This window comes from Artemia sp. Qi Xiang Cuo, chromosome 12, assembly GCF_049724085.1.
Source record: "Artemia sp. Qi Xiang Cuo chromosome 12, ASM4972408v1, whole genome shotgun sequence".
In the NCBI taxonomy this organism is placed as follows: domain Eukaryota; kingdom Metazoa; phylum Arthropoda; class Branchiopoda; order Anostraca; family Artemiidae; genus Artemia; species Artemia sp. Qi Xiang Cuo.
Window position 1 is genome coordinate 6,459,392 of NC_142805.1, and position 27,904 is coordinate 6,487,295.

The 27,904-nt window shown below is 41.2% G+C and overlaps 1 protein-coding gene across 1 annotated transcript in view; it reads right to left on the reverse strand.

Moving 5' to 3' along the window:
* Window positions 1-27,904, reverse strand: part of LOC148945708 (uncharacterized) — a 71,453-nt gene that overhangs the window by 30,231 nt on the left and 13,318 nt on the right. Inside the window, exon 2 of the mRNA XM_089098251.1 lies at window positions 2,217-2,387. Within this exon, the coding sequence (XP_088954377.1) occupies window positions 2,217-2,387 (171 nt within the window). The remainder of the gene's footprint in view (window positions 1-2,216; window positions 2,388-27,904) is intronic.

Below are 27,904 nucleotides of genomic sequence, written 5' to 3' on the forward strand. Positions count from 1 at the left end.
ATATTAATTTTTTGATTTTGAATCGCAGTTATCAAGTATTTTGCAGTCAATAAGAATTCCAAATAGGGATAGGTCCTTTTATTAGACAGTGAAACGAAAATATAAAACAAAGACTCTAAATATTTCGATGACACAGTCAATCATCATCAGTAGAGTTACTAATATATCAAAATTAAAACAAACTACTTTTATACTAAACAAAATAATCACTTCCGGGTCAAAGTAAGTTACCGGTCCATTGACTTAGAAAGTTCACTAACTGTTCTTGAATTTTTAATACTGCGTTGAGTAAAGGTGGTACAATTTTCTTCGAAATTGTAGGTCAAAGCAGGTTACTGGTCCATTGACTTAGAAAGTTTACTAACTGTTCTTGAATCTTGTAATACTGTGTTGAATATTCTTCTAATTAAAAATGAAATAATGCTGAATTTACAGGTGCTAAATTTATCATTTTATTCTTCGAATAGCAAATGAAATGTTGCTGTTTCTGAAGTTGGTCTCTCATCCCCGTATATAAGACCAACATAAGAAGTTGTATATATATATATATATATATATATATATATATATATATATATATATATATATATATATATATATATATATATATATATATATATATATATATATATATATATATATATGTATATATATATATATATATATATATAATATGATATATGATATATATATATATATATATATATATATATATATATATATATATATATATATATATATATATATATATATATATATATATATATATATATATATATATATCTGCCTATGATAATTCAAAATTCCGGTTGAATATCAGTTTACTGAAGGTTGGATTTGTCAAAAAAAAATATCCATTAACTATTAAAACCTCCTACTTTTATCAATTAACATATTTTGTTTAAATACTAGTTTGCACAAAACGCTGCAGGTACCATAAAGTCATAAGGCTGCAGGTGGTCAAAAAGGGCTTTTAGAAGAACCCTTAAAAAAATATGAAATAAGGTATATCCTTTTATCATTTGATACTCTTATTAACTGTCCCTTGAAACATGGTATGTAAGCCACAATTTACAGGTTTCTAATAATAATCTTAAAAGGACACCCTTATTACTAGCAAATGTTGATGGTTATTTGATTGTAGATGTTTTAAGAAAATAGTTAGGATCATCCAACAATCAATGAAAGTATGCCAGGAAATTAGGTGATTAGATTCCATTCTGGAATCTACAGGCCTAGTAGACATATACAAGGAAAAGATTTTGAAATCATCCTTGAGGATTCAGCTCCATGTAAATTAACCACTTTTTTGGAGACCGTGTTCCCAAACTGTCCAACAAAAATCAAGAAACAATCAAACAAAACTTGAGGATTGAGCCCGATGTAAATTAACCTTGAGCTTATGACTTGAGCTATACTGAAAACTTATCAAATTGCAAAAAGTTCACCCTAGACATTTTATTTACCTCAAGTATAAGAAACAAGACGCAATGCACAATGTTGCCTTTTGGCAAAAACGGAATAAAAATTAAGCAAATAATTTGGTTGTAAATTGAACAACTGTCTAAGTAGCAACTAAATAAAAAACGCAAAGCACTTAAAATTGAAAAGAAACATTGAAAAACATCAAAAAATCTGAGAGTGAACCGAACCTTAGACCAAGGCCGTACCCAGAGTGAACCGTAAGAGAACCGAACCTTAGACCAAGGCCGTACCCAGAGGGGGGGGGTCGGGGGGATTGAATTTAGAGTATTTTGGAGAGAGTGTTCCTAAATTGTCTCCAACAAAAATCAAGAAACAATCAAGCGAAACAAAGGCGTTTCTATAAAAGAACTATTAAGCTTCGGAGTTGATATTAAGACATATGTAATTATTGAGACATATATGATATAAAAGGCATATTACTTTTATTCCGTATACCTAAACCAATATTTGTAAATTTTAAGAGTTGTAATGAGTCCTAAAAGCAAGAAAAAAATTCCAAATAAAATTCAGTTTGTCGTTTTATTCAGAGGTTTAATTGGGATACAAAATTTTATGTCTTAATAATCAAAACCATCTGGGATTATTACTTTCTAAACATTTTGTTTTTCAAATGCAACCAATCCAATAAGATGCAATAAACACCCATCTTTCCCGCCCTCCCACAATTTCAACGGAAGCTTAAGATACACCTTCTTAATTTGGACACGCAAAAATGCGTATCTGAAGCATACCTTCGTCCTCGTCAATTTTCAACTCCAGTTTAACAGGGTCAGCATTATGATGAAAATCATCAGAGATGCCAGTAGAAATAGCAAAAAGTTTGGCTTCTTGTTTCATTAATAGCATAGGTGGTGTACTTCCAAAAATATCTTTATCGTCATTTGAGGATATATCTTCAGCTTCTACAAAAATAGAGTAAAAATAAAATAAACACTCAAAACAAATATGTGAGCTGACACATGATTTTGATATGTTAGTTCGATGATGAGCACAAGTAGATTGATCCACCCCACATTTAGACAAGAGCACTACATTTGGAAAAGAAACTATAATACTAGGATAATGGCCAATTATCATAGGCTCTGTCAAAAAGTATCTTCATCAAGGTTATAGTAACAAAAAGCCTAAGAACTATTTAGAAAAAAAACTGTCAAGTTAGAAAAATATAGCATTTCAAGCTGATTAGTAATTCACCACTCAGGTGAAAATGCATAGTGGCAAAAAAATTGACTAATATTTTGGGTTATGTTAATAGTAAAAGTTTATAAAGAAAACAAATTTATGGGAATTTAAAAAAGAGCTTGGCTCCATTAGATTGAAAACCATTAGACGGAAGTTTACTATCTTCAGTCTTTAACATCAGATTCTTTTAGAAAAACAAAAATAAAATACGCATTTTGAGAAAAAAACAACAAATGACAAAAAAAGAATTTCAAAAAGGTGAAACCAATTTAGTGACAAGCCTAATGCTGTAACTTACACCAAAATGGAATTTTATTTATATCATTAAATTCGTTAGTTTCCGATCCATCCATTTATTCTGGCAGAATTATGATATTACTTAACCTTTTTCCTCGAGTCGGTTCTAGACCAGGGCTGTTCAACCTAAGGCCCACGGGCCACACTGCGGCCAAACTGACATTAACTAGTCATTTCCCAGTGACTAGTAAGCAAGTCATTTTCTAATGACTAGTAAACTATTCAATTTTCAGTCTATTTTGTTTCAAGTGAAAATGCAGCCCACTATAAAATAAGGTTAAGCACCCCTGTTCTAGACTTTCTTTAAAAACTGGGAAATTGACCTTACTTCAAGATTTTCAGCCAATTTTCTATCTAGAACACCAAGCATAACATATTTGAAAATTGTACTTCGAAGATTTATGGAGTTCAATTTTAGTTACAAAATTATATCATACTGTCGTCTAACATTATAACATTAAACTGTAAGAGAGCTATAAACACACTAGGCGTTTGTATTCCTTCTTGATTTATCCCTCTCCCAGTAACCAACAATGAGGCAAATTTTCAAAAAATCTACCGCACAAAAAATAACTTAAATTCAAAGCAAATTCATTAACTATAGAGGCTATTTATTTTTGTTGAGTCTCAAATCTTGAGTCTCCACATTTTTCACAAGTAAACTCTGTTTCTCTGCTGCAGTTTTTGTTAAGTCTCAAATCTCAGTTTCTGTTAAGTCTCAAAATTCCAAAATCTCTAACTGAGGATTTTTCAGCAATTAATACCATTATATAGACAAAATTCAGATTAATTTTATTAGTTCTTTCCAAGACTATTCAAGACACATATAGTTTTGATGTGCTTTACATGAACATTTGTTGGGAATTTCGAAAAAGAGCCGGAAACCCTGGTGAATCTTCTGCTTCTTTTCCAGTACAAAAGAAGCATTTCATTTTTACAGGGGTGTTGAAACAAATAATGAAAACATGGAAATCAGCCCTATGTTGCAAAATTATTTTTATCACAACCTTTCCTTTTTATCATTGGGTAAAATGACCGTTACTGTATTTGAATTTTGGGACTATGAGTTACAACAGTTCATTAAATTTAGAAGCAGAGTAATTTAAAAAAATTGAAATTAATTTTGAGAATTTTTAAGACCAGTCTGCCAAAGAATTAACATCAACCTCAACTTCGACTTGAATAAAAAGTTAAATAACATTTTGCATGGGTAGCACATATGCATCCCTGTTTTTTTTTCTCCCAGGGATTATTGTGCTAAGACAAAGGGCTTTAAATATTGGAAGACGGCTGATTTGAATTCAAATGGTGATCTTTAGTGCCCTTCTGGAATTTGACCTGTAAAAATTTATACTGGGTAAATTTTGAAACCCGTTATGGAAGTTACTATAATCCCAAATTCAGTCACCGACCAGTTCCGAGCTTTATAATCTGGATTATTTGATTCACTATTATGTCAAGGTCCATGAAATTTAGTTGCCCATAGTGCAAACTTCGTGCAGCTAGTGGAACAATGCAGTGCAGTCGGTGTCAACAGTGGTTTCATCCAAAGTGTGCAGGCATTTCTATTGAGGAGAGAAAACAATGTAGTGAGTGGTTATGTTTAAACTGCCAGTCCCCCCGTTCTCTGAATGATGACCCTGAACCACCTTTATCACAACTTTCTCTTACCCCTGTCTTTAAACCACGCTGTACACCCAAGTCTGTCACAAAATCAACAACTCCAAAATCAGTCTTTAAAAATCAAGCTTCCCAGGTCCCTCCTTGTGTTGATTGTGTTAAATTTATCAAACAGCCTGCTAATTCTCGAGCTAAATACAATTCACAGTTAGAGAAAAATTCAGACCATGAAGCAGCCATAAAAGATTTGAAAAACAAGTTGACGGATTTCTTAGCGACCAAAAAAAGGGTAGAGATATACTCCATGAACATGATCTGGAAATTAAAAACAAAGTGAAGATAACAACTCCTATAATTCCCATCGCCTTCTTATGGAAGATGAAATTTTAACTCTACAAAACAATCAAGTGACCCTAAAATCAAAAATCATTAAAGTTCAAGAGAACTTAATTAACAACGAAGTAATTATTACTACACTAGGGGATCAACTATCAAAGTTCAGTAACTCCAGCATTAACTGCAAAATATCCCAAGAGAGCATACAAATACCTACTTGTAGTATGACTACGGAGGAAGCTTTTGAGTTCATGAATGTTTCAGTGACTTCCGGTTTGTTACATAAATTATCAGGTGATAATGAAACAAGTGAAAGGAATAGCATGGTTCTTGAGAAGTCATTACCAGGTTTTTTCAGGTTCATACATTTTTATTAACAAAAAAAACAACTCAATGTGAAAACATGTCGTACTAAAGCAAGAAGATGTTTTAAAAAGCGACCGGTTGGATATCATGCATGCCAATTCAACATACTAAATAAAATGAAAAAAGGGCATAACAATAATAATAACTGAAATTAATGATAAATATATAATGGCACAAAATATAAAAAAATAAAAATAAAATATCTACAAAAAAAAAAAAAAAAAAAAAAAAAAAAAGCCTTCTCTCGAACCTTTAACACTACCAAATTCCTGAAAAGAAATGATTTTTAATACGGGTTTTAAGTTGGGGCACACATTCAGCTTGACAAACAGAATCTGGAAACGAATTCCAAACTGACGGGCCCATGGGTCTGGTCACTTGACTCGCTCTCGTTGTGTTCCGTGGCTCAGATGCAAGACTATCCGCACTCCTAGTCAAATAATCGTGATAAAACAAATTAGGCTTAAAAATATTCATATAAAATTCCGGTGCAAGACCATTCAGACACTGAAATACAAATACTCCAATTTGATAATCCCTTATTTCACCAACCTTTAAAATTTTAAACTTTCTAAAAAGTGATTCAGTGCTATCAATACCACGATCATACCTTCCAATCAACCTTATAGGCTTATTCTGCAGAACTTGAACTCTTCTAAAATTGCAACTAAAAGTGCTCGCCCAAATCAAACAACGATAATTTATATAAGGTGATATAAATGAAGAATACAATAAAAGCAGAATTTTCCAAAATAAAAAAATGTGAAAACGGTTAAGAACTTCTAGGCCCTACACCAGCTCACATGCTATGAAGTCGCAGTGTTTTCTTAACCTCAAGTTTTGATCCAGGATGAATCCCAAATATCGGATCTCTTCGACTTGTGAGAGCGGTAGGCCATTGTAAATAATGACACCAGGGAGTGGGAGCAGAACCAGTCCTCGTAAACATCATAAAATTAGTTTTTGATGCATTGACGCTAAGTAGGGCAGCACAAACAAATTCTTGTAGGCCATCAAGCACCTTATTCGCCTTGAACAAGAGCTCTTGCAGCAAATTTGCTGCAATCACTAAAGCCGTGTTGTCAGCAAACGAAGTAACTGAAGCTCCGGGAATGTAGAATCTCATTGTGTGTACGAATATCAGGTACAGGAGAGGACCAAGAACTGAGCCCTGTGGAACACCGCACTTTATGGGAAACGGCTGAGAAGATTTGTTACTCAAAGTCACTCGTAGCTTCCTTTCACTTAAATACGATTCAAACCAATTTAAAACACTACCCTTTATGCCTAAATAACACAGCCTTTCCAATAAAATCTTAAAATCAACAGTGTCGAAACCCTTTCTAAAATCAATAAAAACGCCCATGCACAGCTCGCCATTCTCAAGTGCTGAGTTAATATTTTCCAGAAGATGCTGGACTGCCTGCGTCGTCAAATGTCCTTTCCAGAAGCCAAATTGACCATCATGTAAAACACCAATTTTCATCAGATACTCATAAAGCCGGTGATGAATAATCTTTTCATAAATTTTTGAATAAATCGGGAGAATTGATATTGGTCTCCAATTAGATATGTCAGTTCTGACTCCACCTTTGTGCAACGGTACAACCTTAGCTATTTTAAGCGCACTAGGAAACATCCCCTTTTCCATAGAAATATTGATAAGGTATACGAGGACAGGAAGCAAATAAACCGGAACCGACTTGAGCGTTCTAAGGCTCATTCCATCAACTCCTGCACTGTTTGACTTAATCGTGCTAACAATTTTGCGTACCTCATCTTCAGTATAAGGCTGGAAATTCGTTTCGAAACCTCTTCCTCGCTCATCCAAAAAACGGCTTGATTCGAAAACATGGGAGTTCCTTGCTTCTTCTTGAATCTTGCAGCCAATTTCAGAGAAATATTGTCCAAATGCGTTTCAGATTTCCTCAGTTTCTTCCAAGGTCCTATTATTTAGCACAATTTTTGGCTCCGATGGCTTCAGAGGACTTTTTAGAAGACCATTCACAACTTGCCATGTTGCTTTGGGGTTACCTGTACTTTCTTCAAATACATTTGTAACATATGCCTTCTTTTTTTTTCCTTCTTAGGGCATTTGCCCTATTCCTTAGCTCTTTATACATCTCATGGAGCTCATTATTCTGCGGATGATTCAGATGCTCCTCACACGCCTGATTTCTCATATTAAACAGATTAAGCAGCTCATCATTACACCATGGTTTTCTCGGTTTATTCTTTCTAGGGTTTGTTTCTTTAAGCGGACACGTGCTATCATAAATATTCGACACTTTTTGGTTAAACTTTTCAAATGCTTCCGACGGATGATCTTCATTCAGTACTGTTTCCCAGTAAATAACACTAATTTGTTCTTCAAATTTTTTCAGATTAACTGGCTTCAGTTCACGCATTGGTATTTTATTCTTTCTGTTATTTTTCTTCACTTCAGAATTCAAATGCAATACAACCGGAAGCGAAGATATAGTTATTATTTTGAAAAAATTACGAAAGAGAAGGATACAAGGAAAAGAAATGCAAAGATAAGCAGAAAGGAAATGTGATCTGTAATCATTTTAATAGTAGTTCCTGCAAATTTCGCAAACAATGCAAGTTTCTACATATTTGTCGTCATTTTATTTCGGGAATCTGTGTGTCTGATAAGTGTATTTTTAATCATGTTTACCTGCGTTTTGTTTTATATTGTATTGATAAATCGTGTAATTTTGCACATATATCTTCAGGGGTAGAGGGTAGGTTTAAAACCCAACCTTTTTTAGGGCAGTGCCGAAAGTATTTACGACCCCCTCCTCCCCAGAAACGTGTTCCATTTGACTTTCAGCCCTATCCCTCTGCATACCCGATGCAGAGCAGTATACCCCAGGAATCCATCTCACGATACAATCCTCCACCCCAAGTACTTGAGCGTGTCCAGTCAACCAAACATCCAAAATCACTTTACTCAATTTGGACCATCCCCCCCCTCACCCACATTCCTCCAAAAAATCCACTTCCCTTCGCATCGTTCCTCTCTGTGCGTCCAAGAAGTTACCAACTAGTTCTGGACTCCACCCGTAATTGGCCGAAATAAACCCGACCCCTCCCCTCTCAGAAACCCTTGCCCCGTGCTTCCTTCTCCCAACATCATCTTGCCTTCCCATCCTCCCATATAAAGAACACTCCTAATTTGACTTATTCCTGGATCACCAGTAAACCTTTCCCCCAACCCTTGGACTTTATCCCCCCTGGCTACCCTACCAGTGTGACTGGTTTGAGAGTTTCTACATACAAAAATTATTCTGTAATAAATTGTCTGCCCTATAAATTATCCGCTCCATCTCATCGCCCAGTTAAAGCTTCACTCTCAAAATCCAACCATAGACCTGATAATGCTTCACTGATTACCCGTTATTATCATAGGCAGCGTACTAGCGCTGCCTAAGTAAAGAAAGATGTGGACACAATGTGTTGTTTTTTTTTGTTTTTTTTTCTCCAGGACTGGGCACTTCGTATAGAAGGAGTTGTCGTACAAAGTTCGGAAATCGCTGATTCGATTGGAAATTGGAGTGGCTTATGCCCTTTTTAACATTAGAAAGTGTTTGAGGGCAACTAACCCCTCCCACGCCCATCATTCCCCCAAACACATCCAATCAAAATTTTTAGATAGCCATTTTTTTAAGCGTAGTTGATTTCCACATAGAAAATATCTTTTTGAGGAAGACACTCCCCCAAAACCCTCGGGGCAAGGGTTTTACGTTATGCCGTGGGGGCATATAAGGTTTTTATAGAAGGCGTTGTCGTAGAAACTAAAAAAAGGCTCATTCGATTGGAAATTCAAAGGGCTAGTGCCCTTTCTAATAGTCGAAAGTGATTGGAGGGCAAATAGTCCCCCCCCCACGCCCATCATTCCCCCAAACACACCCAATCAAAAATTTGAGATAGGTAGCCATTTTGTTCAGCGTAGTTGATTTTCAGATAGAAAATATCTTTTTGAGGAGGACACTCCCCCAAAACCCTCGGGACAAGGGTTTTAAGTTATGGCCTGGGGGCATATAAGGTTTTTATAGCACGCATTGTCGTAGAAACTTCAAAAAAGGCTCATTCGATTGGAAATTCAAAGGGCTAGTGCCCTTTTTAAAAGTCGAATGTGATTGGAGGGCAACTAGCCCCCCCCCTCACGCCGATCATTCGCCCAAACACATCCAATCAAAATTTTGAGATAGCCATTTTGTTCAGCGTAGTTTATTTCCAGATAGAAAATATATTTTTGAGGAGGAAACTCCCCCACAACCCTCGGGGCAAGGGTTATAAGTTATGCCCCGGGGGCATATAAGGTTTTAATAGAATGCATTGTCGTAGAAACTTCAAAAAAGGCTCATTCGATTGGAAATTCAAAGGGCTAGTGCCCTTTTTAATAGTCGAAAGTTATTGGAGGGCAACTAGTCCCCCCCCCCCGCCCATCATTCCCCCAAAAACATCCAATCAAAATTTTGAGATAGCCATTTTGTTCAGCGTAGTTGATTTCCAGATAGAAAATATCTTGTCCCCCCCCCCCGAACGATGTGGGCACAATGTATGTTTTGTTTTTTTTTCTCCATACCCGGGCACTTCGTATCGAAGGAGTTGTCGTAAGTTCGAAAAGGGCTCATTCGATTGTAAATTGGAGTGGCTAGTGTCCTTTTTAATAGTCAAAAGTGATTAGAGGGTAACTAGCCCCCCCCCCGCACATCGTTCGCGTTGTCGTAGAAACTTCAAAAAAGGCTCATTCGATTGGAAATTCAAACGGCTAGTGCCCTTTCTAATAGTCGAAAGTGATTGGAGGGCAACTAGCCCCCCCCCACGCCAATCATTCCCCCAAACACATTCAATCTAATAGTCGTAAGTGATTGGAGGTCAACTGCCCCCCCCCCCACGCCCATCATTCCCCCAAATAAATCCAATCAATATTTTGAGATAGCCATTTTGTTCAGCGTAGTTGTTTTCCAGATAGAAAATATCTTTTTGAGGAGGACACTCCCCCACAACCCTCGGGGCAAGGGTTTTAAGTTATGCCCCGGGGGCATATAAGGTTTCAATAGAAGGCATTGTCGTAGAAATTTCAAAAAAGGCTCATTCGATTGGAAATTCCAAGGGCTAGTGCCCTTTTTAATAGTCGAAAGTTATTGGAGGGCAACTAGCCCCCCCCCCTAACAATGTGGGCACAATGTGTTGCTTTTTTTGTTTTTTTTTCTCCATACCCGGGTACTTCGTATCGTAGGAGTTGTCGTAGAAAGTTCGAAAAGGGCTCATTCGATTGCAAATTGGAGTGGCTAGTGCCCTTTTTAATAGTCAAAAGTGATTAGAGGGCAACTAGCCCCCTCCCCCCACACCCATCGTTGGCGTTGTCGTAGTCACTTCAAAAAAGGCTCATTCGATTGGAAATTCAAAGGGGTAGTGCCCTTTTTAATAGTCAACAGTGATTGGAGGGAAACTAATCCCCCCCCCCCACGCCCTTCATTCCCCCAAACACATCCAGTCAAAATTTCGACATAGCCATTTTGTTCAGCATAATTAATTTACACATAGTAAATATCTTTTTGAGGAGGAGACTCCCCCATAACCCAAGGGGCAAAGGTTCTAAGTTATGCACTGTGGGCATATAAGGTTTTTTATAGAAGGCATTGTCGTAGAAACTTCAAGAAAGGCTCATTCAATTGGAAATTCAAAGAGCTAGTGCCCTTTTTAATAGTCGTAAGTGATTAGAGGACAACTAGCCCCCCCCCCACGCCCCTCAGTCCCCCAAACACATCCAATCAAAATTTTGAGATAGCAATATAGTCGAGAGGGCAACTACCCCCCCCCCCCGAACGATGTGGGCACAATGTGTTGTTTTTTTCTCCATACCCGGGCAATTCGTGCCCGGATATGGAGAAAAAAAAAAAACAACACATTGTGCCCACATCGTTCTTTGCTTAGGCAGCGCTAGTGCGCTGCCAATGAAAAGTTGGGCGTGAGAGGGGGGTTAGTTACCCTCCAATCAATTTCAACTATTAAAAAGGGCACTAGCCCTTTGAATTTCCAAACCTTATATGCCCTCAGGCCATAACTTAAAACCCTTGCCTCGAGGGTTGTGGCTGAGTGTCCTCCTCAAAAACATATTTTTTATCTGGAAATCAGCTACGCTGAACAAATTGGCTATCACAAAATTATGATTGTATGGGTTTGGGGGAATGAGGGGTGTGGGGGGGGGGGCTAGTTGCCCTCCTATCACTTTCGACTATGAAAAAGGGCACTAGCTCTTTGAATTTCCAAGTGATTGAGCCTTTTTTGAAGTTTCTACGACCACGCCTTCTATAAAAACCTTATTTGCCCCCAGGGCATAACTTAAAACCCTTTCCCCAAGGGTTGTGGGGGAATGTTCTCCTCAAAAAGATATTTTCTATGTGGAAATCAACTACGCTGAACAAAATGGCTATCTCAAAATTTTGATTGGATGTGTTTGGGGGAATGATGGGCGTTGGGGGGCTGGTTGCCCTCCAATCACTTTCGACTTTTAGAAAGGGCACTAGCCCTTTGAGTTTCCAATCGAATGAGCCTTTTTTGAAGTTTTTACGACAACGCCTTCTATAAGAATCTTATATGCCCCCAGGGCAAAACTTAAAACCCTCGCCCCGAGGGTTGTGGGGGATTCTCCCCCTCAAAAACATATTTTCTGCCTGAAAATCAACTACTATGAGCAATATGGCTCTCTCAAAATTTTGATTGGATGTGTTTGGGGGAATGACGTGCGTGGGGGGGGGGCTAGTTGCCCTCTAATCCCTTTCGACTATTAAAAAGGGCACTAGCCATTCCAATTTGCAATCGAATGAGCCATTTTCGAACTTTCTACGACAACTCCTTCGATACGAATTGCCCGAGTATGAAAAAAAAAAAACACATTGTGCACACATCGTTCGGGGGGGGGGGGGGGTAGTTGCCCTCTCGACTATATTACTATCTCAAAATTTTGATTGGATGTGTTTGGGGGAATGATGGGCGTGGGGGGGGGCTAGTTTCCCTCCAATCGCTTACGACTATTAAAAAGGGCACTAGCTCTTTGAATTTCCAATTGAATGAGCCTTTCTTGAAGTTTCTACGACAATGCCTTTGTATAAAAACCTTATATGACCCCAGGGCATAACTTAAGACCCTTGCCCCGAGGGTTTTGGGGGAGTGTCCTCCTCAAAAAGATATTTTCTATCTGGAAATCAACTACGCTGAACAAAATGGCTATCTCAAAATTTTGATTGGATGTGTTTGGGGGAATGATGTGTGTGTGTGGGGGGGGGGGGGGCTAGTTGCCATCCAATCACTTTCGACTATTTAAAAGGGCACTAGCCACTCCAATTTGCAATTGAATGAGCCCTTTTCGAACTTTCTACGACAACTCCTTCGATACGAATTGCCCGGGTATGGAGAAAACAAAACACATTGTGCCCACATCGTTCGGGGGGGGGGGGGCTAGTTGCCCTCCAATTACTTTCGACTATTAAAAAAGGCGCTAGCACTTTCAGTTTACAATCGACTGAGTCCATTTTGAAGTTCTACGACAACGCTTTTTATAAAAACCTTATATGTCCCCAGGGCATAACCTATAACCCTTGCCCCGAGGGTTGTGGGAGAGTGACCTCCTCAAAAAGATATTTTCTATCTGGAAATCAACTACGCAGAAGAAATTGGCTATCTCAAAATTTTGATTGGATGTGTTTGGGGGAATGATGGGCGTGGGGTGGGGGGGGGGGTTGCTAGTTGCCCTCCAATCACTTTCGACTACTAAAAAGGACACTAGCCACTCCAATTTCCAATCGAGTGAGCCCTTTTCGAAGTTTTTACGACGACTCCTTCGATACGAAGTGCCCGGGTATGGAGAAAAAAAAACAAAAAACAACACATTGTGTCCACATCGTTCTTTACTGAGGCAGCGCTAGCGCGCTGCCAATAAAAAGGTGGGCGTGAGAGAGGGGTTGGTAACCGTCCAATTAATTTCAACTATTAAAAAGGGCACTAGCCCTTTGAATTTCCAAATCTTATATGCCCCCATGCCATAACTTAAAGCCCTTGCCCCGAGGGTTGTGGGGGAGTGTCCTCCTCAAAAACATATTTTCTATCTAGAAATTAACTACGCTGAACAAAATGGCTATCTCAAAATTTTGATTGGATGTGTTTGGGGGAATGATGGGCGCGGGGGGGGGCAAGTTGCCCTCCAATTACTTTTGACTATTAAAACGGGCACTAGCCGTTTGAATTTCCAATCGAATGAGCCTTTTTTGAAGTTACTGCGACAACGCCAATGATGGACGTGGGGGGAGGGGGCTAGTTGCCCTCTAATCACTTTTGACTATTAAAAAGGGCACTAGCCACTCCAATTTGCAATCGAATGAGCCCTTTTCGAACTTTCTACGACAACTCCTACGATACGAAGTACCCGGGAATGGAGAAAAAAAAACAAAAAAAGCAACACATTGTGCCCACATTGTTAGGGGGGGGGGCTAGTTGCCCTCCAATAACTTTCGACTATTAAAAAGGGCACTAGCCCTTGGAATTTCCAATCGAATGAGCCTTTTTTGAAGTATCTACGACAATGCCTTCTATTGAAACCTTATATGCCCCCGGGGCATAACTTAAAACCCTTGCCCCGAGGGTTGTGGGGGAGTGTCCTCCTCAAAAAGATATTTTTTATCTGGAAAACAACTACGCTGAACAAAATGGCTATCTCAAAATATTGATTGGATTTATTTGGGGGAATGATGGGCGTGGGGGGGGGGGCAGTTGACCTCCAATCACTTATGACTATTAGATTGGATGTGTTGGAGGGAATGATGGGCGTGGGGGGGGGCTAGTTGCCCTCCAATCACTTTCGACTATTAGAAAGGGCACTAGCCGTTTGAATTTCCAATCGAAAGAGCCTTTTTTGAAGTTTCTACGACAACGCCAACGATGTGCGGGGGGGGGGGGCTAGTTACCCTCTAATCACTTTTGACTATTAAAAAGGACACTAGCCACTCCAATTTGCAATCGAATGAACCCTTGCATCGAATGGGGCAAGGGTTTTAGGTTATGCCCTGGGGGCATATACGATTTTTGTAGAAGGCATTATCATATAAACATCAAAAAGGCTCATTCGTTTGGAAATTCCAAGGGCTAGTGCCCTTGTTAATCGTCGAAAGTTATTGATGAGCAACTCGCCCTCCCCCCCCCTGAACGATGTGGGTACAATGTGTTGTTTTTTCTCCATACCCGGGGCAATTCGTATCGAAGAAGTTGTCGTAGAAAGTTCGAAAAGGGCTCATTCGATTGCAAATTGGAGTGGCTAGTGCCCTTTTTAATTGTCAAAAGTGATTAGATGGCAACTCGCCCCCCCCCCCCACACCCATCATTCCCCCAAACACATCAGATCAAAATTTTGAGACAGCCATTTTATTCAGCGTATTTGATTTCCATATAGAAAATATCGTTTTGAGGAGGACACTCCCCCAAAACCCTCGGGGCAAGGGTTTTAAGTTATGGCCTGGGGGCATATAAGGTTTTTATAGAATGCGTTGTCGTTAAAACTTCAAAAAAGGGTCAATCGATTGGAAATTCAAAGGGCTAGTGCCCTTTTTAATAGTCAAAAGTGATTGGAAGGCAACTAGCCCCCCCCCCCCACGCTCATCATTCCCCCAAACAAATCCAATCAAAATTTTGAGACAGTCATTTTGTTCAGCTCAGATGTTTTCCAGATAGAAAATATGTTTTTGAGGAGGACACTCCCCCACAACCCTCGGGGCAAGGGTTTTAAGTTATGCCCCTGGGGCATATAAGGTTTCAATAGAAGGCATTGTCGTAGAAACTTCAAAAAAGGCTCATTCGATTGGAAATTCCAAGGGCTAGTGCCCGAAAGTTATTGGAGGGCAACTGGCCCCCCTTCCCGAAAAATGTGGGCACAATATGTTGCTTTTTTTGTTTTTTTCTCCATACCCGGGCACTTCGTATCGAAGAAGTTGTCGTAGAAACTTCGAAAAGGACTGATTCGATTGGAAATCGGAGTGACTAGTGCCTTTTTTAATAGTCAAAAGTGATTAGTGGGCAACTAGCCCCCCCCCCCCCACGCCCATCGTTGCCGTTGTCGTAGACACTTCAAAAAAGGCTCATTCGATCGGAAATTCAAAGGGCTAGCGCCCGTTTTAATAGTCAAAAGTGATTGGAGGGCAACTAGCCCCCCCCCCCGCGCCCATCCTTCCCCCCAACCCCTCCCATCCCAATTTTGTGCTAGCCAGTTTGTTCAGCGTAATTGACTTCTAGACAGAAAATATTTTTTAGAGGAGGACACTCCCCTACAACCCTCGGGGCAAGGGTTTTAAGTTATGCCCTGGGGGCATATAAGGTTTTTATAGAATACATGGTCGTAGAAACTTCAAGAAAGGCTCATTCAATTGGAAATTCAAAGAGCTAGTGCCTTTTTTAATAGTCTTAAGTGATAGGAGGCCAACTAGTCCCCCACCACATCCATTATTTCCACAAACACATTCCATCAAAATCTTGAGATAGTCATTTTGTTCAACGTAGTTGATTTACAGATAGAAAATATGTTTTTGAGGATGACACTCCCCCACAACCCTCGAGGAAAGGGTTTTAAGTTATGGCATGGGGGCATATAAGATTTGGAAATTCTAAGGGCTAGTGCCCTTTTTAATAGTTGAAATTAATTGGACGGTTACCAACCCCCCTCTCACGCCCACCTTTTTATTGGCAGCGCGCTAGCGCTGCCTAAGTAAAGAACGATGTGGACACAATGTGTTGTTTTTTGGGTTTTTTTTTCTCCATACCCGGGCATTTCGTATCGAAGGAGTCGTCGTAAAAACTTCGAAAAGGGCTCACTCGATTGGAAATTGGAGTGGCTAGTGCCCTTTTTAATAGTCGAAAGTGATTGGAGGGCAACTAGCCCCCCCCCCCACCCACGCCCATAATTCTCCCAAATACATCCAATCAAAATTTTGAGATAGCCATTTTGTTCAGCGTAGTTGATTTCCAGATAGAAAATATCTTATTGAGGAGGACACTCCCCCACAACCCTTGGGGCAAGGGTTTTAAGTTATGCCCTGGGTTAATATAAGGTTTTTATAGAAGGCACTGTCATAGAAACTTCAAAAAAGGCTCTTTAGATTGGAAAATCAAAGGGCTAGCGCCTTTTTTTAATGGCTAAAGTTATTGGTGGGCAACTTGCCCCCCCCCCCCCCCGAACGATGTGGGCACAATGTGTTTTGTTTTCTCCATACCCGGGCAATTCGTATCGAAGGAGTTGTCGTAGAAAGTTCGAAAAGGACTCATTCGATTGCCAATTGGAGTGGCTAGTGCCCTTTTAAATAGTCGAAAGTGATTGGATGGCAGCTAGCCCCCCCCCCCACACACACATCATTCCCCCAAACACATCCAATCAAAATTTTGAGATAGCCATTTTGTTCAGCGTAGTTGATTTCCAGATAGAAAATATCTTTTTGAGTAGGACACTCCCCCAGAACCCTTGGGGCAAGGGTTTTAAGTTATGCCCTGGGGACATATAAGGTTTTTATAGAACGCATTGTCGTAGAAACTTCAAGAAAGGCTCATTCAATTGGAAATTCAAAGGGCTAGTGCCCTTTTTAATAGTCGAAAGTGATTGGAGGGCAACTAGCCCCCCCCCCACGCCCATCATTCCCCCAAACACATCCAATCAAAATTTTGAGATAGCCATATTGTTCAGCGTAGTTGTTTTCCAGATAGAAAATATCTTTTTGAGGAGGACACTCCCCCAAAGCCCTACGGGCAAGGGTTTTAAGTTATGCCCTGGGGGCATAAAAGGTTTTTATAGAAGGCGTTGTCGTAGAAACTTCAATAAGGCTCATTCGATTTGAAATTTAAAGGGCTAGTGCCCTTTTTATAAGTCAAAATTTATTGGAGGGCAACTAGCCCCCCCCCCGAACAATGTGGGCACAATGTGTTGCTTTTTTTTTTTTTTTCTCCATACCCGGGCACTTCGTATCGTAGGAGTTGTCGTAGAAATTTCGAAAAGGGCTCATTCGATTGGAAATTGGGGTGGCTAGTGCCCTTTTTAATAGTCAAAAGTGATTAGAGGGCAACTAGCCCCCTCCCCCCACGCCCATCGTTGGCGTTGTCGTAGACACTTCAAAAAAGGCTCATTCGATCGGAAATTCAAAGGGCTAGAGCCCTTTTTAATAATCAAAAGTGATTGGAGGGCAACTAGCCCCCTTCCAGACCCCCATCATTTCTCCAAACACATCCAATCAAAATTTCGAGATAGCCATTTTGTTCAGCGTAGTTGATTTCTAGACAGAAAATGTGTTTTTGAGGAGTACACTCCCCTACAACCCTCGGGGCAAGGGTTTTAAGTTATGCCCTGGGGGCATATAAGGTTTTTATAGAAGGCATTGTCGTAGAAACTTCAAGAAAAGCTCATTCAATTGAAAATTCAAAGAGCTAGTGCCCTATGAATAGTCGTAAGTGATTGGAGGGCAACTAGCAGCCCCGCCCCCCCGACGCCCATCATTCCCCCCCACACATCAAATCAAAATTTTGTGATAGCCATTTTGTTCAGCGTAGTTGTTTTCCAGATAGTAAATATGTTTTTGAGGAGGACACTCCCCCACATCCCTCGGGGCAAGGGTTTTCCACAACCCTCGGGGTAAGGGTTTTAAGTTATGGCATGGGGGCATATAAGATTTGGAAATTCAAGGGGCTAGTGCCCTTTTTAATAGTTGAAATTAATTGGACGGTAACCAACCCCCCTCTCACGCCCACCTTTTTATTGGCAGAGCGCTAGCGCTGCTTAAGTAAAGAACGATGTGGGCACAACGTGTTGTTTTTTGGTTTTTTTTTCTCCATACCCTGGCACTTCTTATCGAAGGAGTCGTCGTAAAAAATTCGAAAAGTGCTCATTCAATTGAAAATTGGAGTGGTTACTGTTCTTCTTAATAGCCGAAAATGACTGGAGGGCAACTAGCCCCCCCCCCCCCCCCCACGCCCATCAGTCCCCCAACCATATCCAATAAAAATTTGGAGATATTCATTTTCTTCGGATTATCTGATTTCCTGCTAGAAAAGATCCTTTTGAGGAGGTCACTTCTTGACAAACCTGAGGGATCGAGATGACAACTATGCACTGGGTGCAGCTCAGCTCTTCATATAAGGCTCTGTCATGAAAACATCAAAAAGGCTCACTTAATTGTACATTCAAAGGGCTAGTGTCCTTTTTAATAGTCTAAAGTTATGGGAGGGCAACTAACCCCCCCCCCCCGAACGATGTGGGTACAATGTATTGTTGTTTTCTCCATACCCGGGCAATTCGTATCGAAGGAGTTGTCGTAGAAAGTTCGAAAAGGGTTCATTCGATTGCCAATTGAAGTGGCAAGTGCCCTTTTTAATAGTCGAAAGTGATTGGACGGCAACTAGCCCCCCCCCCTCCCATCATTCCCCCAAACACATCCAATCAAAATTTTGAGATAGCCATTTTGTTCAGTGTAGTTGATTTCCAAATAGAAAATATGTTTTTGAGGAGGACACTCCCCCACAACCCTCGGGGCAAGGGTTCTAAGTTATGCCCTGGGGGCATATAAGGTCTTTATAGAAGGTATTGTCATAAAAACTTCAAAAAAGGCTCATTCAATTGGAAATTCAAAGGGCTAGTGCCCTTTTTAATAGTCGCAAGTGATTGGACGGCAACTAGCCCCCCACGCCCATCTGTCCCCCAAACAACTCCAATTAAAAATTTGAGATATCAATATTGTTCAGCGTAGTTGATTTCCCGACAGAAAATGTCATTATGAGGAGGACACTCCCCCAAAACCCTCAGGGCAAGGGTGTTAAGTTATGGCCTGGGGGCATATAAGGTTTGGAAATTCAAAGGGCTAGTGTCCTTTTTAATAGTTGAAATTGATTGGACGGTAACCAGCCCCCCTCTCACGCCCGACTTTTTATTGGCAGCACGCTAGCGCTGCCTAAGTAAAGAACGATGTGGGAACAATGTGTTTTTGTTTTTTTGTTTTCTCCATACTCGCGCACTTCGTATCGAAGGAGTCGTCGTAGAAACTTTGAAAACAGCTCATTCGATTGGAAATTAGAGTGGCTAGTGCCCTTTCTAATAGTCGAAAGTGATTGGAGGGCAACTAGCCCCCCCCCCCCCGCCCATCATTCCCCCAAAAAAAAACCAACAAAAATTTTCGTTATCCCATTTGTTAAGCGTAGTTGATTTGCAGATAGAAAATATCTTTTTGAGGATGACACTCCCCCACAACCCTCGGGGCAAGGGATTTAAGTTATGCCCTGGGGGCATATAAGGTTTTTATAGAAGGCGTTGTCGTAGAAACTTCAGAAAAGGCTCATTCGATTGGAAATTCAAAGGGCTAGTGCCCTTTTTAATAGTCGAAAGTTATTGGAGGGCAACTATCCCCCCCCCGAACGATGTGGGCACAATGTGTTTTTTTTTCTCCATACCCGGGCACTTCGTATCGAAGGAGTTGTCGAAGAAAGTTCGAAAAGGGCTCATTCGATTGCAAATTGGAGTGGCTAGTGCCCTTTTTAATAGTCGAAAGTGATTGGAGGGCAACTAGCCCCCCCCCCACACCCATCATTCCCCCAAACACATCCAATCAAAATTTTGAGATAGCCATTTTGTTCAGTGTACTTTATTTCCAGGTAATAAATATTTTTTTGAGGAGGACACTCCCCTAAACCCCTCGGGGCAAGGGTTGTAAGTTTTGACCTGGGGCATATAAGGTTTTTTATAGAAGGCGTTATCGTAGAAACTTCAAAAAAGGCTCATTCAATTGGAAATTCAAAGGGCTAGTGCCCTTTTTAATACTTGAACATTACTATCGGGAACATAGCCCCCCCCCCCACGCCCATTGTTTCCACACACCCAACCACTAAAACTTATGTGACAGCCGTTTGTTTTAGTGCAGTTGATTTCCAGATAGAAAATATCTTTTTGAGGGGGACACTCCCCCAAAACCCTCGGGGCAAGAGTTTTAAGTTTTGCCCAGTGGTCATATAAGGTTTTTATATAAAGCATTGTCATAGAAACTTCAAGAAAGGCTCAGTCAATTGGAAATTCAAAGAGCTAGTGCCCTTTTTCATAGTCGTAAGCGATTGGAGGCCAACTCGCCCCCCCCCCACGCCCATCCGTCCCCCCCATACCTCCAATTAAAATTTTGAGATAGCTATTTTGTTCAGGGTAGTTGTTTTCCAGGTAGAAAATATGTTTTTGAGGAGGACACTCCCCCACAACCCTCGAGGCAAGGGTTTTAAGTTATGGCCTGAGGGCATATAAGGTTTGGAAATTCAAACGGCTAGTGCCCTTTTTAATAGTTGAAATTGATTGGAAGGTAACTAACCCCCCTCTCACGCCCACCTTTTCAGTGGTAGCGCACTAGCGCTGCCTAAGCAAAGAACGATGTGGGCACAATGTGTTGTTTTTTTGGGTTTTTTTCTCCATATCCGGGCACTTCGTATCAAAGGAGTCGTCGTAGAAACTTCAAAAAGGGCTCACTCGATTGGAAATTGGAGTGGCTAGTGCCCTTTTTAATATTCGAAAGTGATTCGTGGGTAACTAGCCCCCCCCCCCCCCCCCACGCCCATCATTACCCCAAAAACAAACCAAAAAAATTTTTTTAAATCCATATTGTTAATCAGAGTTTATTTAAAAATATAAAATATCTTTTTTAGGACGACACTCCCCCACAGCCCTCGGGGCAAGGGTTTTAAGTTATGCCCTGTGGGCATATCAGGTTTTTATAGAAGGCGTTGTCGTAGAAACTTCAAAAATGCTCATTCGATTCGAAATTCAAAGAGCTATTGCCCGTTTTAATAGTCGAATGTGATTGGAGGGCAACTAGCCCTCCCCCCCCCTGAACACTGTGGGCACCATGAGTTGTTTTTTCTCCATACCCGGGCACGTCGTATCGAAGTAGTTGTCGTAGAAAGTTCGAAAAGGGCTCATTCGATTGGAAATTGGAGTGGCTAGGGCCCTTTTTAATTGTCAAAACTGATTAGAGGGCAACTAGCCCCCCCCCCCCACGCCCATCGTTGCCGTTGTCGTATAAACTTTAAAAAAGGCTCATTCGATTGGAAATTCAAACGGCTAGTGCCCTTGTTAATAGTCAAAATTGATTGGACGGCCCCTAGCCCCCCCCCCGCGCCCATCATTCCCCCAAACACATCCAATCAAAATTTCTAGGTAGCCATTTTGTTCAGCGTAGTTGATTTCCAGATAGAAAATATGTTTTTGAGGAGGACACTACCCTACAACCCTCGGGGCAAGGGTTTTAAGTTATGCACCGTGGGCATATAAGGTTTTTATAGAAGGCATTGTCGTAGAAACTTCAAGAAAGGCTCATTCAATTGGAAATTCAAAGAGCTAGTGCCCTTTTTAATAGTCGTAAGTGATTTGAGGGCAACTGGCCCCCCCCCTACGCCCATCATTCCCCCAAACACATCCAATCAAAATTTTGAGATAGCCATTTTGTTCAGCGTAGTTGATTTCCAGATAGAAAATATGTTTTTGAGGAGGACACTCCCCCACAAACCTTGGAGCAAGGGTTTTAAGTTATGCCCCGGGGGCATATAAGGTTTCAATAGAAGGCATTGTCGTAGAAACTTCAAAAAAGGCTCATTCGATTGGAAATTCCAAGGGCTAGTGCTCGAAAGTTATTGGAGGGCAACTAGCCTCCCCCCCAACAATGTGGGCACGATGTGTTGCTTTTTTTGTTTTTTTTTCTCCATACCCGGGCACTATGGCCTGGGGGCATATAAGGTTTGGAAATTCAAAGGGCTAGTGTCCTTTTTAATAGTTGAAATTGATTGGACGGTAACCAACCCCCCTCTCACGCCCGACTTTTTATTGGCAGCGCGCTAGCGCTGCCTAAGTAAAGAACAATGTGGGCACAATGTGTTGTTTTTTTTTCTCCATGCCCGGGCACTTCGTAACAAAGGATTCGTCGTAGAAGCCTTGAAAAGAGCTCATTCGATTGGAAATTGGAGTGGCTAGTGTCCTTTTTAATAGTGGAAGTGATTGGAGGGCAACAAGCCCTCCCCAACGCCCATCATTCCCCCAAACACATCCAACCAAAAATTTGAGATAGCCAATTTGTTCAGCGTAGTTGATTTTCAGATAGAAAATATCTTTTTGAGGATGACACTCCCCTACAACCCTGGGGGCAAGGGTTTTAAGTTATACCTTGGGGGCATATAAGGTTTTTATAGAAGGCGTTGTCATAGAAACTTCAAAAAGGCTCATTCGATTGGAAATTCAAAGGGCTAGTGCCCTTTTTAATAGTCAAAAGTTATTGGAGGGCAACTATCCCCCCCCCCCCCCGAACGATGTGGGCACAATGTGTTGTTTTTTTCTCCATACCTCCGGATACCTCCCATACCTCCATTTTTTTGTCACATCCAATCAAAATTTTGAGATAGCCATTTTGTTCAGCGTAGTTGTTTTCCAGATAGAAAATATGTTTTTGAGGATGACACTCCCCCACAACCCTCGAGGAAAGGGCTTTAAGTTATGGCATGGGGGCATATAAGATTTGGAAATTCAAAGGGCTAGTGCCCTTTTTAATAGTTGAAATTAATTGGACGGTTACCAACCCCCCTCTCACGCCCACCTTTTTATAGGCAGAGCGCGAACACTGCTTCAGTAAAGAAAGATGTGGGCAAAATGTGTTGTTTTTTGGTTTTTTTTTCTCCATACCCGGGCACTTCTTATCGAAGGAGTTGTCGTAAAAACTTGGAAAAGGGCTCATTCAATTGAAAATTGGCGTGGCTTCTGCGATTTTTAATAGTCAAAAGTCATTGGAGGGCACCTGGCCCCCCCCCCACCCCACGCCCATCAATCCCCCAAACACAACCAAACAAAAATATGAGATAGCCAATTTGTTCAGCGGAGTTGATTTCCAGATAGAAAATATGTTTTTGAAGAGGACACTCCCCCCAACCCTCGGGGCAAGGGATTTAAGTTATGCCCTGGGGGCATATAAGGTTTTTATAGAAGGCGTCGTCATGGAAACTTCAAAAAGGCTCATTCAATTGGAAATTCAAAGGGATAGTGCCCTTTTTAATAGTCGAAAGTTATTGGAGGGCAACTATCCCCCTCCCCCGAACGATGTGGGCACAATGTGTTGTTTTTTTCTCCATACCCGGGCAATTCGTATCGAAGGAGTTGTCGTAGAAAGTTCGAAAAGGGCTCATTCGATTGCAAATTGGAGTGGCTTCAAGAAAGGCTCATTCAATTGGAAATTCAAAGGACTAGTGCCCTTTTTAATAGTCGTAAGTGATTGGAGGGCAACAAGCCCCCGCCCCACGCCCATCATTCCCCCAAACACATCCAATCAAAATTTTGAGATAGCCATTTTGTCCAGCGTAGTTGTTTTCCAGATAGAAAATATGTTTTTGAGGAGGACACTCACCCACAACCCTCGGGGCAAGTGTTTTAAGTTATGGCCTGGGGGCATATAAGGTTTTTATAGAAGGCGCTGTCATAGACACTTCAAAAAAGGCTCATTTGATTGGAAATTCAAAGGGCTAGTGCCCTTTTTAATAGTTGAAAGTGATTGGAAGGTAACTAACCCCTCTCTCACGCCCACCTTTTCATAGGCAGCGCGCTAGCGCTGCCTAAGTAAATAACAATGTGGGCACAATGTGTTGTTTTTTGTTTTTTTTTCTCTATACCAGGGCACTTCGTATCGAAGGAGTCGTCGTAGAAACTTCGAAAAGGGCTCACTCGATTGGAAACTGGAATGGCTAGTGTCCTTTTTAATAAACGAAAGTGATTGGAGGGCAACTAGCCCCCCCCCCACGCCCATCATTCCCCCAAACACATCCAATCAAAATTTTGAGATAGCCGTTTTGTTCAGCGTAGTTGATATCCAAATTGAAAATATCTTTTTGAGGAGGAAACTCCCCCAAAACCCTCGGGGCAAGGGTTTTAAGTTTTGCCCTGTGGGCATATAAGGTTTTTATAGAAGGTGTTGTCGTAGAAACTTCAAGAAAGGCTCATTCGATTGAAAACTCTAAGGGCTAGTGCCCTTTATAATCGTCGAAAGTGATTGGAGAGCCACTAGCCCCCCCCCAAGCCCATCAGTCCCCCAAACAAATCCAATCATAATTGTGAGATATCGATTTTGTTCAGCGTAGTTGATTTCCAGATAGAAAATATCTTTTTGAGGAGGACACTCCCCCAAAACCCTCGGGGCAAGGGTTTTAAGTTATGCCCTGTGGGCATATAAGGTTTTTATATAAGGCATTGTCGTAGAAACTTCAAGAAAGGCTCATTCAATTGGAAATTCAAAGAGCTAGTGCCCTTTTTAATAGTCGTAAGTGATTGGAGGGCAACTAGCCCCCCCCCCCCGAGCCCATCATTCCCCCAAACACATCCAATCAAAATTTTGAGATAGCGATTTTATTCAGCGTAGTTGTTTTCCAGATAAAAAATATGTTTTTGAGGAGGACACTCCCCCACAACCCTCGAGGCAAGGGTTTTAAGTTATGGCCTGGGGGCATATAAGGTTTGGAAATTCAAAGGGCTAGTGCCCTTTTTAATAGTTGAAATTGATTGGAGGGTAACTAACCCCCCTCTCACGCCCACCTTTTCATTGGCAGCGCACTAGCGCTGCCTAAGCAAAGAACGATGTGGGCACAATGTGTTGTTTTTTGTTTTTTTTCTACATATCCGGGCACTTCGTATCGAAGGAGTCGTCGTAGAAACTTCAAAAAGGGCTCACTCGATTGGAAATTGGAGTAACTAGTGCCCTTTTTAATAGTCAAAAGTGATTGGAGGGCAACTAGCCCCCCCCCATGCCCATCAGTCCCCCCCACACAGCCAATCAAAATGTTGAGATAGCCATTTTGTTCAGCGTAGTTGATTTGGAGATAGAAAATATGTTTTTGAGGACGATACTCCCCCAAAACCCTCGGAGCAAGGGTTTTAAGTTATGCCCTGGGGGCATATAAGGTTTTTATAGAAGGCATTGTCGTAGAAACTTCAAAAAGGCTCATTCGATTGGAAATTTAAAGGGCTAGTGCCCTTTTTAATAGTCGAAAGTTATTGATGGGCAACTCGCCCCCCCCCCCCCTGAACGTTGTGGGTACAATGTGTTGTTTTTTTGTCGTTTTTTTCTCCATACCCGGGGCAATTCGTATCGAAGAAGTTGTCGTAGAAAGGTCGAAAAGGGCTCATTCGATTGCAAATTGGAGTGGCTAGTGCCCTTTTTAATTGTCAAAAGTGATTAGAGGGCAACTAGCCCCCTCCCCCCACGCCCATCGTTGGCGTTGTCGTATACACTTTAAAAAAGGCTCATTCGATTGGAAATTCAAACGGCTAGTGCCCGTTTTAATAGTCAAAAGTGATTGGACGGCAACTAGCCCCCCCCCCCCCCGCGCCCATCTTTCCCCCAAACACATCCAATCAAAATTTTGAGATAGCCATTTTGTTCAGCGTAGTTGATTTCTAGACAGAAAATACGTTTTTGAGGAGTACACTCCCCTACAACCCTCGGGGCAAGGGTTTTAAGTTATGCCCTGGGGGCATATAAGGTTTTAATAGAAGGCATTGTCGTAGAAACTTCAAGAAAGGCTCATTTGATTGGAAATCGAATGCCCTAGTGCCGTTTTAAATAGTCAAAAGTGATTGGCTGGCAACTAGCCCCCCCCCCACACACACATCATTCCCCCAAACACATCCAATCAAAATTTTGAGATAGCCATTTTGTTCAGCGTAGTTGATTTCCAGATAGAAAATATCTTTTTGAGGATGACACTCCCCCAAAACCCTAGGGGCAAGGGTCTTAAGTTATGCCCTGGGGTCATATAAGGTTTTTATAGAAAGCATTGTCGTAGAAACTTCAAGAAAGGCTCATTCAATTGGAAATTCAAAGAGCTAGTGCCCTTTTTAATAGTCGAAAGTGATTGGAGGGCAACTAGCCCCCCCCCCCGCCCCTCATTCCCCCAAACACATCCACGCCAAAGTTTGGGCTATCCATTTTTGTCCGCGGAGTTGTTTTGCAGGCAGAAAATGTCTTTTTGTGGAGGACCCTCCCCCAAAACCCTCGGAGCAAGGGTGTTAAGTTATGGCCTGGGGGCATATAAGGTTTGGAAATTCAATGTGCTAGTGTCCTTTTTAATAGTTGAAATTGATTGGACGGTAACCAACCTCCCTCTCACGCCCGACTTTTTATTGGCAGCGCGCTAGCTCTGCCTAAGTAAAGAACAATGTGGGCACAATGTGTTGTTTTTGTTTTGGTTTTTTCTCCATACCCGGGCACTTCGTAACAAAGGATTCGTCGTAGAAGCCTAGAAAAGAGCTCACTCGATTGGAAATTGGAGTGGCTCGTGTCCTTTTTAATAGTCGAAAGTGATTGGAGGGTAAATAGCCCCCCCCCCGCGCCCATTCGTCCCCCCACACTATCCCATCAAAATTTTGAGATAGCCATTGTCGTGAGCTGAGTTAAATTACATATAGAAAAAATCTTTTTGAGGAGGACACTCCCCCTCAACCCTCGGGGCAAGGGATTTAAGTTATGCCCTGGGGGCATATAAGGTTTTTATAGAAGGCGTTGTCGTAGAAACTTCAAAAAGGCTCATTCGATTGGAAATTCAAAGGGCTAGTGCCCTTTTTAATAGTCGAAAGTTATTGGAGGGCAACTATCCCCCCCTCCGAACGATGTGGGCACAATGTGTTGTTTTTTTCTCCATACCCGGGCAATTCGTATCGAAGGAGTTGTCGTAGAAAGTTCGAAAATGGCTCATTCGATTGCAAATTGGAGTGGCTAGTGCCCCTTTTAATAGTCAAAAGTGATTGGATGGCAACTAGCCCCCCCCCACACCCATCATTCCCCAAACATATCCAATCAAATTTTGAGGCAGCCATTTTGTTCAGCGTACTTAATTTCCGGGTAAAAAATATATTTTTGAGGAGGACACTCCTCCAAAACCCTCGGGACAAGGGGTGTAAGTTATGCCCTGGGGGCATATCAGGTTTTTATAGAAGGCGTTGTCGTAGAAACTTCAAGAAAGGCTCATTCAATTGGAAATTCAAAGAGCTAGTGCCCTTTTTCATAGTCGTAAGTGATTGGAGGGCAACTTTCCCCCCCCCCACGCCCATCATTCCCCCAAACACAACCAATCAAAATTTTGAGATAGCCATTTTATTCAGCGTAGTTGTTTTCCAGACAGAAAATATGTTTTTGAGGAGGACACTCCCCCACAACCCTCGAGGCAAGGGTTTTAAGTTATGGCCTGGGGGCATATAAGGTTTGGAAATTCAAAGGGCTAGTGTCCTTTTTAATAGTTGAAATTGATTGGAAGGTAACCAACCCCCCTCTCACGCCCGACTTTTTATTGGCAGCAAGCTAGCGCTGCCTAATTAAAGAACGATGTGGGCACAATTGTTGTTTTTTGGGGTTTTTTTTTCTCCATACCCGGGCACTTCGTATCGAAGGAGTCGTCGTAGAAACTTTAAAAAGGGCTCACTCAATTGGAAATTGGAGTGGCTAGTGCCCTTTTTAATAGTCGAAAGTGATTGGAGGGCAATCCGTATCGAAGGAGTTGTCGTAAAAAATTCGAAAAGGGCTCATTCGATTGC